The 15,073-nt window shown below is 30.6% G+C and overlaps 1 protein-coding gene across 1 annotated transcript in view; it reads right to left on the reverse strand.

The window, feature by feature from the left end:
- Positions 1–15,073, reverse strand: part of LOC129231725 (uncharacterized) — a 205,633-nt gene that overhangs the window by 10,720 nt on the left and 179,840 nt on the right. Inside the window, exons 7-15 of the mRNA XM_054866088.1 lie at positions 13,123–13,339; positions 12,899–13,036; positions 12,651–12,814; positions 8,471–8,799; positions 8,253–8,381; positions 7,325–7,448; positions 6,398–6,589; positions 2,822–3,160; positions 212–1,051 (exon numbers count right to left, since the gene is read on the reverse strand). Of these exons, the coding sequence (XP_054722063.1) occupies positions 212–1,051; positions 2,822–3,160; positions 6,398–6,589; positions 7,325–7,448; positions 8,253–8,381; positions 8,471–8,799; positions 12,651–12,814; positions 12,899–13,036; positions 13,123–13,339 (2,472 nt within the window). The remainder of the gene's footprint in view (positions 1–211; positions 1,052–2,821; positions 3,161–6,397; positions 6,590–7,324; positions 7,449–8,252; positions 8,382–8,470; positions 8,800–12,650; positions 12,815–12,898; positions 13,037–13,122; positions 13,340–15,073) is intronic.

A 15,073-nucleotide genomic window follows, 5' to 3' on the forward strand; every position in this document is an offset into this window, starting at 1 on the left:
TTCTTGCAATTGGACATGGGAATTTTAAATATATTTCTTACGAGTTGCATGTAAAGGGGCACAAGTTTTAAAAAACAGCAGTCCATATTGATTACAATAGATATGTGAAAAACAATCATATAAGGTATTATATAACTAGCTAAGAGAATGAAAAAAAGGAGGGAGGGAGGAGGTATATAAGAACAAGAACTAAATTTTTAAAAATGCTTACTTGATTGCAGACGTTACAGTGAAAGTGATCCCGCTTCTTTAATTTGCAAAATGGTCTCCCACAGCTCTGTTGTGGGCTATACAAAATATGTTTCTCAGAACCTTGAAAGCTATTTCGATAATTCGGCCCAGGTTGAAGAAGAAGTTTACTTAAAGGTTGTTCAACAGTTTCGGAGTTCTGATAATATGAACTTTCAGTTTTAATAGTATTCACATCATTGCTATTTTTTTCCTCACACTGCTTGGAATAGTGCTGATGCCCAGAAAGTGAATTTAAAGCATTTGAAGTAGAATGGGATGAATTTTGATTTGTAGAAAATGCAGAGAGTGGGTAAAAAGTGCCGGTAGCCTTAACGACAGTTGCTTTTTGCACAGGAGATGTTTCAGAAGAAACTGATTTGATGACAGACGGGCATCCTTCAAACATAAACGGGTCTTGCACTTCTTCTTTAATGGGTGTGAAAAGTTTTTTCTTCGGTGAAGGAGGAGTACTATTGTTACTACTTTCTTGCTCCTTATGCTTTTGTTCGTGGAGGGTCATTGTGCTATAACGCACAAATGAGTAATTGCAATTATTACGAATGCAATGGAAATGTCGATTGATTTTATTACTGTGACAACCTTGCAGTCGACAATCAACACTTCGATCAAAGAAAACAAATCCATCCATTATATCAATATTATCATGGAAATCTTTAGAATGAAGTAATAGAATGTCATCCCTATCAGTAATATAATAACACCTAGGCTGCATACAATGAAAATGATGTTGACCATAAAATGTACATAATTTATCAGGGCATGGTGAATTTTCATGAAATATATAAAAGCCTTCTTTAACCTGTAATAGACAAATTTAAAGTGTTATTACAAGCACAAAATGTTTATAATTCCTACATCAAAATATTACAGCAAAAGTACATCTGTAAACTTTATTGAGAAGAATATTCCACTTAAATGTAAGCAACATTACAATGTGTACAACATTCAAGAAAAAGCACATAATTTACAAATTAAATGCAACTGATCTTCATTTCTAATTATTCTAACTATCCCAAATTGCAAGTTTTCTTAATACATAATATTGCACAATTCAATTCATTTGATTTCAAAGTTCTATCTCGTATGGTCCTTCCAGCTAAAGGAGCAATGACAGAAAATATATTTATTTCAACTTATGATGGAACTTTGGTTACTAAAATCACTTAATCAAGTGTAATTCTACGTAAATGTTCAAAGAAAACTCCAAGGGGAAAAAAAAGAACAAAGGACAATGGTGGTAAATTTTTTTAAACATAATTGAGAACATAAAGTAAGTTACTCAGCTACCCAATTGCACAATTTTTTTTTTTTTTTTATCTAAAGGAATTTACTGTAATTTTCATTTGGTTAATTTTAGATATTTTTTCAAGTACTAGAAACAACGAAAATTACTTTTTTACGTACGATAAATATACAGCAAAGAAGTTGCCCAAGAAATTCAGAACCATGTATAAGTGTCATAAATATTTAGTCAACTTTGGTTCAATATTGTTGGCCTCATGCTAAACTAGCGAATGTGAAAATTGGCACTTTCCAGGAGAATCAAAGCTATAGTTTTTTCCACCTGATGCATTTAGTTATTTTCAATGTTTTAATTTTTATAGATAACTTTAAGTGTAAAACCATCATTTGATGTAGTCATAACCAGTGAGGACGTTTTTTGAGTACTACAGCAAACCATCGAATTTGAAATACGCGATTCCAGATTTTTCACATTAGGTAGTATAGCATGGTGCCGACAATATATCTAACATAGTTATAATGGCATCAGAAAGTCCATTGTATTTGCGACACTAAAACCTAGGTGATGCCAGTTGTCCCCCCCCCCTCCTGGCTTTGAGAAATCAATGCATTTACATAAAGTGGGCATGGTTTTGGTTGTTTTTCAGTGTAAACTGCATTGAATACACACCCTATGACCCCCTCTCCTAGAAGAATTAAAAATGACAGGCCTGGGTAACATTCTAAGTACGATTGATTTTATAGAATGAAAATCAGATTACATGCTAGAGTACAACAACTATAAATTGAACTGAAAAAAAAATGGGGGCTCATGCAAACCACACACAATCCAAAAAGGTCTACCATGCTTATCCCTAAATATAACTCCCAATCAGACTGGTAGCTGAAGCCTGGCCCACCAGTCAAATATTCAAATTCATTTTTTTTTCATAATTAGCTTTTTTTGACTGATGGGGTTTTTCTCCTGTACCCTTCATACATTTAGATAAACATACAACAGTTTATCTGAGGAAAAGAACTAAAATTAAAAATGATAACAAAATACAAATGAGTTACTTGCTCAAAATGTATCAAGTAATACACAATATTTAATTGTACCAAAAAATTGAAAATGAACGTTTTTACTCAAAGATCTGAGTCAAACCATTTGAATTGAAAAGAATAACAAGTGAATTGCAATATTTTATGCATTGGAAAAAAAAATGTAATAAAAAAAATTGTTTCAACATTGTGTATATTTTCTCCTTACAAAAGCTGACATTTTAAACAGACTGACATTAAATTACAACATTAGTCATAATTTAAAATAGAACTCTTGTTCATGTACCTCAGATTTTTCTTCTTCAGGATCATCTTGATGTGCTGGGGGCGATAAAGTTGAATTAGTTTCCTGTTTTTCTAAGTGTGGAGGGGCAGGAATATCTAACATATTTGGTGCTGGAAAAATGCATTGTCCCAAACTTGTGACAGGAATAAGTTGGGGTAGTGTAGGTGAAGAAGATATCATGGTAACCGGTGGAGGTGGTAAGAGTGATGACATTGCATTGTAAGCAGATGTAAAGGGACCAAATGATGCAGGAAAATTATGATGGGAGATTTCAGTTGGTTTAGGAAGCTTGAAACTTGTATATATTGCTTGAGGTAGCTGAGAAGAGCCCATAGGAAACTAAAATGCAAAAATTAACATTGAATATTCAATCAAGTTCAAAAACACTTCTAATTCATACAATAAAAATACATATAAAGGAAAGTATACACATACAAGGATCGGGTTTATAAGCATAATAAAACTACACACAACATGATTTAAACATATAAGTTAAGGCCACAGATAGTGCTTGTATTAAAACTATGTACCTACAAAAATAGTAACAAACATCTTTGGGTCATTTGTACCCTAGAGGATAAAGTACTGGACTTGGATTTGGAGGGTTCTGGGTTTAGTGCTTGACACTACCAAATACGCTTGGGGAGCACGTGCTCAAAACATCTATGGGAAATTCCTATGGTCAGTCTCTAAAGCTGCATTGGGGGTGCAGAGTTTGCTGGATGCTTTCTTTCAATTTAAAAACTATGTCTAAATTGAGAAGTTGAAGCTGCCTTCTATCAAAACTAAAGTTGGAAATTGAGGCACCCCATTTGGGGGTGTCATTTTGTCAAGGGAGCCCTTAAATCTATACTTAGTAAAACAAATCATGTTTAGGTCTCCTAAGTGCATTAATAATAGAAGCAAAATATTTTTACTACAGATCTATGTCTTTCGTTTCAGGATCAAGACTGTTTGCCTTAAAAGAACTGTATATAAAGTAAATAAATCAAAGAAAGTGGGGAATTGGGGATAAAAGGGGCATATTGTAATGAAAGTTAAAATAGCTTAAAGAAAAAATTATTCTACACATAATTTTGATGGTTTCATATTTTATTGATTTATTATTAATTTTCCATGAAACATGTAGTTCAACACTAAATATGTTTTTCAATCATCATGGTGCATTGCTGAAGATTATGTGTTAAAATAGTTACATATTGGAGTAAAACCCCGTCATTTCATATTTGTTCAGGAGAGTTTAAAGGGTATGTGCTTAATGCATTTTATGTGGAAAAACAATAAAACCCCCTTCTTCAAATAAGTAAAAGCATTAATTATTCAAAGCTTGGGGGGAGGGGGGCAATTTTCCAGTACTGACCACTCAAAATTACAGGCTTGCATCCAGCATATACAATTTTATGGGAGAGCTTGTCTTTTTTTTTTTTGATGACTATGAACATTTAAAATTACATTGACTAAGAGTGACCCTATTAGAGATTGGGACCACTAGTTATGGCAATTTTGCAGCACCTAGAGACATAAGAACCAGTATTTATAATCTGCAAAAGTAATGAAGTAAATGAGGCTTTTTAATTAACGGTAATTGGTAGATGAGGTGCAATAGAGTGTAAAAAACCGATATTATTAAATAATACAATGAATAAAAGGTGAGCAATTTATGTATTAGTTCTAGGCTGCATATAAAGAACTTTGGAACCATTTAAATTTAGTCAAGTTCAGACATTGGCTGCTCTGCAAGAAACCAGAATTGCCATAAACATTTTCTCTGAGCTACAAAGTTCAACTGCAGATCAAATTATTTAAAATTGAGGAAAAAAATATTACAAGGATATTAAAAATAAAAAAGCTTAAAAACAAATGTAGATAGGGGTTCATTGCATAGGCAGTGCAATGGAGTAAATGGATCTTTTTTAGCTTCAGTGCTATCAAAACTTTTTGGCGGGTTAATTTTAGAGGGTTTTTGATCATAGAAGTTTTTGGAAGAGGTGCTCAGTAGCAAGTGAGGGGGTGAGAAAGTGTCCTGTTCTTTGGAAGATGGGCATCCCTGAATTAAGATTACAAGTAGTATCATCTTTTATCATAAATTTATGAAAATGAATGGGAGAAGTATTGAAGTTTAAATTTTCTACATTGTGACTCAATACTCTTGAAGCAAAAAGCAGAACACTACCTCTGTTTAACACACTGACTGCCAACTATGAGATAATTCATAGATAGCATTCTTTTCAAGGACATCAAAGTTATCTTATACTTGTTTTCTTGCCATTTTTGCGGAGCTACGATTAAACTCAGAATATACCAGTACTAATATTGATAGATGGCTTCTGGGAAAATAACAAAACATCAACACTGGCTTGCACAAAGAGAAAATTCATTAAAATACGAACAAAAGATATAATTATAAAAATTTATTCTAATTCAAGAAATAAAATTATATTTTATTGTTTGTGGAACTTCTTAGAACTATCTTCCACACAAAGGGCTGGCTTCTCTTCACATGCTGGACAGAAACAATGCGTTTCTTGCTGGTTGTTGTTGTTTTTTTTTTTTTTTTTTTTGCTGGGTACATACAGCATGACTTTGTCAGACTTTTTTTTTTTTTTGTTAGGTGGTTTCATTTTTTAATGCTTTTTGATGATAACTATGCACTAGAATTAGAGTTCTTAATAATGTAAAGTGATTAAATCAAATTGTCATTTTAGGTCAGATTTCTGAAAAATGCCGTGGCAGTCAACGTGTAAAGGATGTTTTTCATGGTTTTCAATAACTAACATACTTTCTTAATTTCATATCATTTGCTCTCAGGGTGAACCAAAAAGTTTTTTCCCTAAGTCCATTTCCCCAAGTCCTGCGATTCCACATCAAAAAAATACAACAGTAAAATTTGAGAACAATTCAGATAAATAAAAAAATATTTTCAGACTAAATACTTCATTAAGTTAGAAAAAATTTTCTGAATGCACATGCGACAGCTATAGCACTTGGGTGAAAAATGAGAAAAAAAAATCAATATTTCAAAGACCATAGTTTAAAATTAAGACTTTTTTCCTATTCAGTGTAGCCTAAGCGAGACAAGGCACTATTAATGGCAGATACAGTATAATGTGGAAGTGTAATGTAACTGTCTGTGTTAAAATTAATAGAGATTTGAACAACAATTTTATTAAAGAGACAGTAGGAAAACAAATATGATTAACTACTTTATAAGTACAAGAAAAAAACTACTAATAGATACCTTACAAAATAATTCACACTGTATTATGTTGATTGCCTCAAACAATATTAATGTGAATTTAAAAAATATCAACATATTTTTCTCAAATCTACACGAGTTAAATCAAAGATACTTGGATAAAATTCATAAAATTCTAAAAAAAAAAGACAGAAATAAATGAGGATGAACCTAACAAGTGTTGGCAATATGTTTTTATGCATGTGTACAAGAAAATTCAAATTTTAAAGATAATTATTTACTTTAATGAGGATTTATTTTCATAGATTTCTCACAGTAGAAGAAAAAAAGAGAACACATCTATATAAAGGTATGAAAGTACATTATACAAAATTTTATACCTCTATTAGACGATTTTTTGGAGGTCGACCTCTTTTCCTCCTAAACATACTGTCCATGGCAGAAGCTACTCCACTTGAACTTGGTACATGTTCTTTAGGAGCACTCAGTTTACGGGAGTATTTGTGAATTTTATAATGATCAAGCCTTCTAAAAGGATTGTCATCACTACTGATGACTTCCTGACAGTTTTCCTAGAATTAATTTTAAGTTCATTTTTGGATAACATTTATGAACAAAAGTGCATACACATGAAAAAAGGAAAAACTAATTACACATCGTCACCTCAGAGCAACTGCAAGACATAAAAACTCAGAAACAACAGAAAGGTATCCTACTGTTGTTCTGTGGCAACGACATGTTTCACAGTACGAAGAACAATACTTACTCCATGAGTGTTACAATGGTTCAAAAAGTAAAATACATGCACCTACTAACCTTTCTTTGGGTACATGAAAAAGCTACCATGTAGGCACCAAAATGCCTTTTGATGTAGTTGCAAATAGAAAAGTAAATGAAATGGATAAATCTTTTACTTACCTTAAATTTAGCAAATTTTAATTCACTGATTTTACCAGGGAATGAAAGACTAAAATAACTATATAATCGACAATTCCAATAAAAAAAGAACGAGCAAGTGCCAAAAACGATATGTTTTAGATAAAGAAGAATATTAAGCTGTAAACTTTAGTTTCAAGAGTTTACATGAAATATAATAAAAAAACAAGAACTATTTTACTGATTATTAGGGGTTTTTGTACTTTGTATTATCTTTTCTAAAAAAATGATATTGACAACATAAAAATGTTTTTAAAACTAATGAAAAAAATGCGTGTCAAGTTATAGAAGGGACATAACAATTATATTTTAGTAATCAATGTACCTACTGGCAAAAATATTACTATAAATCTAAGAATTATTTTCCTTACCCATTTGCAATGGTAGTGTTTTTCTTTGGCTTTAAAGTGACAGCCAGGTGGACAAGCACCATTTTGATCAATTTCAACTACTGTGTAGAATGATTTGGTAACTTGTTCCTGGTATTCATGATTGCTGAAAAGGATATTGAAATAAATAACGGCTCTTTATCTGACAGCTTTTCAAAAACATTAAATTTTAAAGATTACTCTACATAACTGTAGCTGAAAAATATGCTCATATTTTTATTGCATTGTGCACACCGTTTTCAGGCCAAAATCATGAAAAAAAAGTCATTAAACACAAAAGTGTGTATGTATATGTTTTTAATGCATTGTTGCCTTAGGCTAAGATATGTCCCATTCTACATGAAAAAGGGAGGTAAGTCAAAGTTATTTAATCACAAATGGCAACAGCTAAAATCTACATACACTGGAGGGCAAATTTGACTGCAACGAAGAAATTTGCTGAATTTGGTAATGCTAAAATTAAAGTGATATAAACTTACCTAATGCAAAAAGCATATCCAATTTTTGCCGCCATTTCTTATTTATGATGTACCAAAATATTCATACCTGTCGTTAATTATATTTCATAATAAGTAAAAAAAATCCAGGAACAAATATTTTCAATATGGCTTTTACTTTTCAGAAAAAATTTAAAATCTTGTTGTATGAGACTAAACTTACCTTACACTAACATAAAAAAGTATTTAATACCTTGCAACGGTGTGCACAACTAGAGCATGTAACATATCATAAAAGAACACAAAATTAATAAAATTCAAACACTAACTCTATGCAGTTTTAAAATTTTGGCAGATAATATAAAGTTTTTACTAAATCATTAATGAAAAATAAAAGTTCAATATATTTTAAGTGTAACATATGAAATAATATTGATACCTCAAACTAATTTAGAATGCAAGTAATAACTTACCAAGCATGTTCTCTAACACCTATAATATCTTTTGCTCTGAATGTCATGCTGCAGTTATCTGTTGAGCAGTGATAATGATCCTTATGCAAAAATTCACACTGTTGCTCACAAGCATCATTTGCACTATACCTGAAATTGAAAATGCCAAACAATTAGCATACCTTTAAAGTGGATGTGATTATTTCAATAAAACATTTCATATTTCAAAATATCCTTACCACGTTAAATAAACTTTCCACAGATCATCAGAATCTTTAAGGTGTTCAACACTAAGATCTATAGCAAGACTATCTTCAGCAACACTAATATTTTCATTATTTATAACAGATGCATTAAGATTTTCATTTGGAGAGCTATAGTTATGGGTTGGTAAATTATTCATGTCTGCCATACTGTATATACAATCCTTTTTTTCTGTCTTAATGGAGTAACAGTTCGATGAAGATCCATCATCTGAATTGAAACAATTTATCTGACCGGATGATGATATTGAGGTCATGGGCATTGAACCAGGTGCTGGACTTGAAGATGATTCCCCAGATGAAGGCTAAACAACAAAAAACCACAGATCATTAAGCTCTGACAAAATCATATGTCAAACAATTACATAAAAATATATTTGAAATCAGTTTGAGCTAACAAATACTAACAATAGAAATCCCATTGTTTAATAATGTTGGGATAACCGAGTTGTGTTCTCTTTCAAGGAAAAAAATTCTAATAAGTATCAATCTTCACGTATAACGACTGAACTGAGCATGAGGGTTATGAGGACGCTACCTCACAGGAACCAAAATTTTGAGGAATGGAGTACTTTGCTATTTTTGACTGTCATTTTATTAATAAAATCATTTTTTTAATTTCAGGTAAAATATTTTAAAGATTTTCTACCTCTCTTTGACCTTGAAGAAAGCAAGAAAAGAAAACATGGTAAAGAAAAATGTATATATTAATGCCTGGAAAGGGATTTTGAAATAATCAAAAGTTGCTTCAAAGCACAAATTAATTAACAATCTGTTTAAGCTATTTCACAAAGGAGAACAACTAAACTTGAAAACTCATGGCATTAGAAATTAGTGTTATGCATACAGAAGAACAAAAATGTGCAAATTAAGTTTTATAAGTTTGTATAATTTTCAAACGTGTTAATAAGGGGAGGAAAGCAAATAAGTTGAAATCAAAAAATAAATAACTAAATAAAAGGTAATGAAAAGTTCATTTAAAATATCCAACTCTTTTGCATTGACTATGTCTGAAATTCAATAAATTCGGGACAAATGATGCACATGTACATTTTTGCTAGATCTGATTCAGGATTGAACGCTGTATTCCTGCTTAATCCGCTGTATGGTGACTGTCCTGTAGGTAAAGCTAATCTTTCCCTATGGGACAAAAATTACCACACAGCTGTTGCTTACTTTGGAAGGAAATGTTTACCACTACATGGTGTAACTAACTCATACATGAAACCATAGGTAAATATCCAGAAAGAAATATACTAAAATAATTGCAAAATCTTCAGAAATTATACATTAAAGTTGACCAGTCATTGTTTTCCAAAATTGAGCTTTGAAGATGAGGATAAAAAATTAGAAGGTATTTTAATTGCTGGAAGCAAAAGAAAAGACTGAGCACAACCTTTGAATGTAAATAATGAACATGTAATTCCCTCATCCATACCTCATGATTTTACAATATTAAAGGCTGGACACAGATTGCAGGAATACAATTATATTTTTTCCCATATGCATTCTCAATTTTTGACATAAATACGTCATATTTTTTAAAAAATACAAAAAAACACTAGTTTAGTAACTTAAAATATGTTTGTACATAATGGGCAGAAAAAAATTAATCAAATTGAATAGTGAAAAACCTATTCGACTGTTAAAGGTATTGCATCAAAAATTAAATAATTCCCAAAATGAAGAAAAATAAGTAGAAATAGTCAAAAACAATCATTAAGATAAATAAAATTCAAAAACTGCAAAAAGAAATCAAATGATTAAAGGACGGAAACAGATTGCAGAAACACATCCAAATCTTTCAGCATAATCATGATTTCATATTTGATATAAATGAAGCGCATTTAAGAAAATATAGTAAAAACAGGACTTGTAAGCTGAAATATATTTCATAGATAATGGGGAGGAGATAGACTTAATAGAAAAATAAAAATATATAATAGACTATAAAGGATACTGTATAAAAAAAACTGATTTCAAAATTTACATGAAAAAGAAAAAATAAAACTTATCTTAACTATTCAAGATAAAAAAAAAGGGGGAACAAATCAGGCACTTTAAAAGTAGTCCAGAAGTGTGCGCACTCCAGCTTTATTTTTAACATTATCAGGAAAACTCTTAGCAATTTCATTTTCATGACCCCTAACTGAATTTTGATTATTTTTTCCTTTCCTGATGGCTGAGTGTTTATACGTTTAAAATTTGGTATTTACGACCAAATTATACTATTTAATGTTTTCCATTTCTGAAGATAAATAAAGTATACTTCAGAAAATACTGTTAAAGTAAGAATTTTAAGCTTAAATAACTTGCCATATCGGAAGGAATAAATAAAACTACAGCAGATATTATTTTAGAAACAAAAGAAAAAACAGAAAATTTCACATTAAAAATTATTGAAAAAAGATTCTTTTTTTTTTTTTTTTTGTATTTTCAAAGGGCACTTATAATTGTCCTCCAGTTAGTTTATTTTCTTTCATAAGAAATATAAGGATTTTCCAAAACAATTTTGTTATTACTAGTCAATTAAAGCAATACACAGTTAAATATTTTTTGCACAGCAGTTGTAATGTAATACCATATATAATACATTCTACTTCAATAATGGAACAAGCTTACAAAACAATGTGGTTTATTATTTTTTAATTATTCCAAGAAAATATTTGCAGTTAAACATTTAGAAGGAATTTTAGAATTTTTATTTCACTGCAGAAAAAAGAGTACAATGAATAAAAAGATATTTTGAATAGGTTTTTATTCTTTGCTTTCAGAAAGAAAATTATCATTATTATTATTTTATTTTTTCTTACTATTTCACTATGCTATTTAACATTTCTTGAAAATTTTTTGAAACATCCCATATTTCCTTTTCTTTCAGTAGTGAGCTTTCCACTCTTTCTCCATTGGCTTTTTGAAGAAACAAATGTAATTCAACACAGTTGCAGAGAAATGTTTTAATGATCTTAAATCTTTTAGTACTCATTTGAAAAAAATTGCTTTTTTGAGTAACACATGCAGAAAATTCATAAATCTTAAGCAATTATTCAAACATTTAACCCGTTTGGGACAAATGAAAAATATGTGTCAGCACTACATGCTCTTCAGAAAGGAACGACACTTCCCTGCATTATGGTGAATCCTACGCTGTGAACTGATTGACGCACATCAGCGGCGCCATTTTGGAATGAAATATTTACTATCAGATGGTGTTATTTATCCATGTTCATCAAAAGATTGATCTCGTTCCTTAGTATTTCTCTTTCTGATGTCAGAACGGGGTCCTAATAGTGTCTGTGATTTTTTGGATTTTGTGAAAGAAAATATAAACCTGTGCTAGTAAGTGAAAAGCAAAACGCATAGTTATTATTATTATTTTTTTTTGAGTTTGTTTCTAGTTCTGATTCTATTGAAAAATGGGATTTCATGGGAGACATTCTAGCAAGGGGTTTTACTTTTAGATGCATTTGTGCAGTCTTGGTGAACACATTATCTTTCTGAGGAGGAAAATATCTAAACCAATAAATGGATCTTTCGGGAGAGAGTGAAACAAAGATAAATATTGGAGTTCTCCATACAGTAGATACTTTCCAAAATAATATGCTGAAAAAGAAGGCAAGGAACTTAGAAGGAAATGTGTAGTTTACTCAAAGCACAATAAAAGACGTGACACTACCTATGAATGTAAAATGCACAATGCGCATTGATCTGTGCTTTGAAATATTTCATACGACTTTGAAATATAAATTTATTACAATATTCTTCAAGTATTTTATATTATTAAGCGTAAATATTTTTAATGTTTTGTAACAACATTTAGCGTTTAACTTTGGTACTTTTAGTTACAGTAAAAAACAATATGTTTCATATTTTTATTGTTAAATCTCAATTATCTACATCAAACTTTTTCGTTATGATTGAAATTAGGATATATTTAATCATACATTAAAAAACGATTTCATTTCTATGTAAAGTATACATTTTATCTATTATTATATAATGCATAATTTCAGAAATTGTGCACTAGGCTTAGCAGAAGAAAATGCCCCAGCCTGTAAGCACAGTCTGGGTGTAAGAGCTGCCATTCTGAGAGAGCACTATCTTCCATGACCTGCCGTCCCAAATGGGTTAAGGAAGAAAAGAAAATATTATTTACCGGCTCCGGGAAAAATGACTGTGGGATGCTACCAGTCTCTGATAATGTTTTCATCATGCTTTGGGCTAATTTAAATTTTCTGTAGGCAAGTTCTGTATCTTTCCTTTCATGTTTTCTTTTATGAGAATAAAGTTGTCCACTAGAGTGCAGAACATATGTGCAACCTACAAATGTAAAAAAAAACATGAGTGTACCAAAGCATTTCGCTAATTATCATCATTTTATTTTTTATGCTACTAAAATATTACCTGGTCGTATGCAATGGATATGATTGCAGACACGAGAAAAACGGCAGTTTTCAAAAGTACAGTGCTCATGCTTCATGAATTTCTTAAAACCATCTTTATTAAGCTGCTCATCTTTGATATGATAAGTTTTATGTTTCTCTAGAAAATTTATAACAAAGTTAGAAAAATTATCTTCGGGAAAAAAAAAAGAATGCAAAAAAAAAAAAAAAGGAATAAAACTTTACCCATATCTGCTTTATTTTTGAATGTGAAGCTGCATCCTGATCTCCTACAATGAAAATGAGTAGTTCTTTGGCCAAAGAATAAACACGATACAGTGGCACAGTTTTCTGTGGCACGGAAGCGCCTGAAACCTTCTTGAATGATAGCTGTATCTTTTCTGTGATAATTTGCATGCATCTGAACATCTGATGTACTTATATAAACTTTGTCACAACTTTCCTACACAGAAAAACAATTTTTAGCAACATTTATGAACTTGAGATAACACAGCGCTTTACAGATGTTGAAATAATATCAAACAAAAATTACTTAAAACAATATTTAAGCCAAAAACACACCACAAACTTGATATTTATTATTCATTTTCTTAACAAAACAGTAGTAAGAAATAATTTTCGAGCAGTATCAGTGCATAAATATGTCTTAGGCAACTGAGAAATACAGTACAACCGTTTGTCTGGATCCCCTTTATCCGGTATATAGGGAAAAATTTTGTTAAGTTTATTTAAATTACGGTAGCAAGAATGGGGCTATAAATGTGCCAAATATTCACACTTTATTAGGATTAAATGTACAATTACTGTATTGTTCAGTAAATTACCGCCCTTTAGCCAGGGCTAAAGCAGAAATACATGAAATACACAATCTTACTCAAAATCTTGCGTCATGTACCGATGCCAATTTGTGTTATATGACGCAAGAACCGTTAAATATTTCATAATTACTTATAAATGTCAAAAATATTTGGATTTCGCGGGTGATGCAATTTTTTTACCACCACTGCAGTTTTGTTGCAAAGCAACATATTTCGCTGAAGTAAAAGATCAGTCTGCGTATTTACGATTGTGTTTTACTTATTACTCATATTACTCAGGATTATATAGATTTTCAGTTATCTAGATTGCCTTTGGTCCCAGTTAGTTCAGATAAACAAGGTTGTGCTGTACACTACAAAGCACATTGTATGATTAATTATTAATTTATCATCATCAATAAAATAGTAGACCGTATGATAATATTTATTATCAGAGATGCAAATTTTCTTTTCCTCAATAATTTAGCTTTCATGAGTTTTATTTGTCATGAAATGGCAAAGAATCATTTAACTCATTAGTTTTCAACTACCAAGTGTATAAAAGGGAGTATATGCCAACCACAGCAGAGTTAAAGCAATATACAATCTTAATTTTAAAAAAATACTTATTTATATAGCATGTTTTGATTAGTATTCTGAAAATTCTTGGGTTAAAGCAAGGCACCTATAATACTTAGTGACACCTATAATATAAAGTGACAAAACATATCACTTCCATAACTGAACATCCACACTTACAAGGTAAAACTGCGTCGTACAAAAACGAGAAGAACAAAACATAAAAATGTTTCTGGTTTTAACACATTAAAACCAGAAACATCTTCAAAAATTTTTAATGTATCATCTTAAAACATTTTACAATGGAAGTTATGTCAAGTTAGCAATCAAATGAGAAATTTTACATTTTAGGAATCACTTTTAAAAATTTATAAAACTTACAGTGAATTTCAGGTATTCAACAATCAAATTTAAGAAAAAAAAAAAAAAAACTAGAAGAAAAAACTTGAATCAGCCAGGCTAATATTGTAAATAGATTACAAAATTAGTTTGGTTGATAGCACATTCAGATTTCTATCTGTTGTAATGATCAGTATTTCTCAACATTTCAAACTTATGGAATCTTTTAGACAAAGTTTTGAAGAACCCATATTTCTATAAACACAGTTGGATTTTATTTATTTTTTTTCTAATTAATACAGTGAAACAATGATTTAACTTTTCCTGTCTGACCAATGATAAAAATGTAAAATTTGGGTTGAGTTAAAAATCTAAGCAAATTATCTAAAACTTGACTCGCATCCAATGAAGTAGTGGGAAAAATGTAATCTCTCTCTTTACTTTTCTTTCTGTTTTTAGAC

The sequence above is a fragment of the Uloborus diversus genome, chromosome 10, assembly GCF_026930045.1.
Source record: "Uloborus diversus isolate 005 chromosome 10, Udiv.v.3.1, whole genome shotgun sequence".
NCBI lineage: Eukaryota > Metazoa > Arthropoda > Arachnida > Araneae > Uloboridae > Uloborus > Uloborus diversus.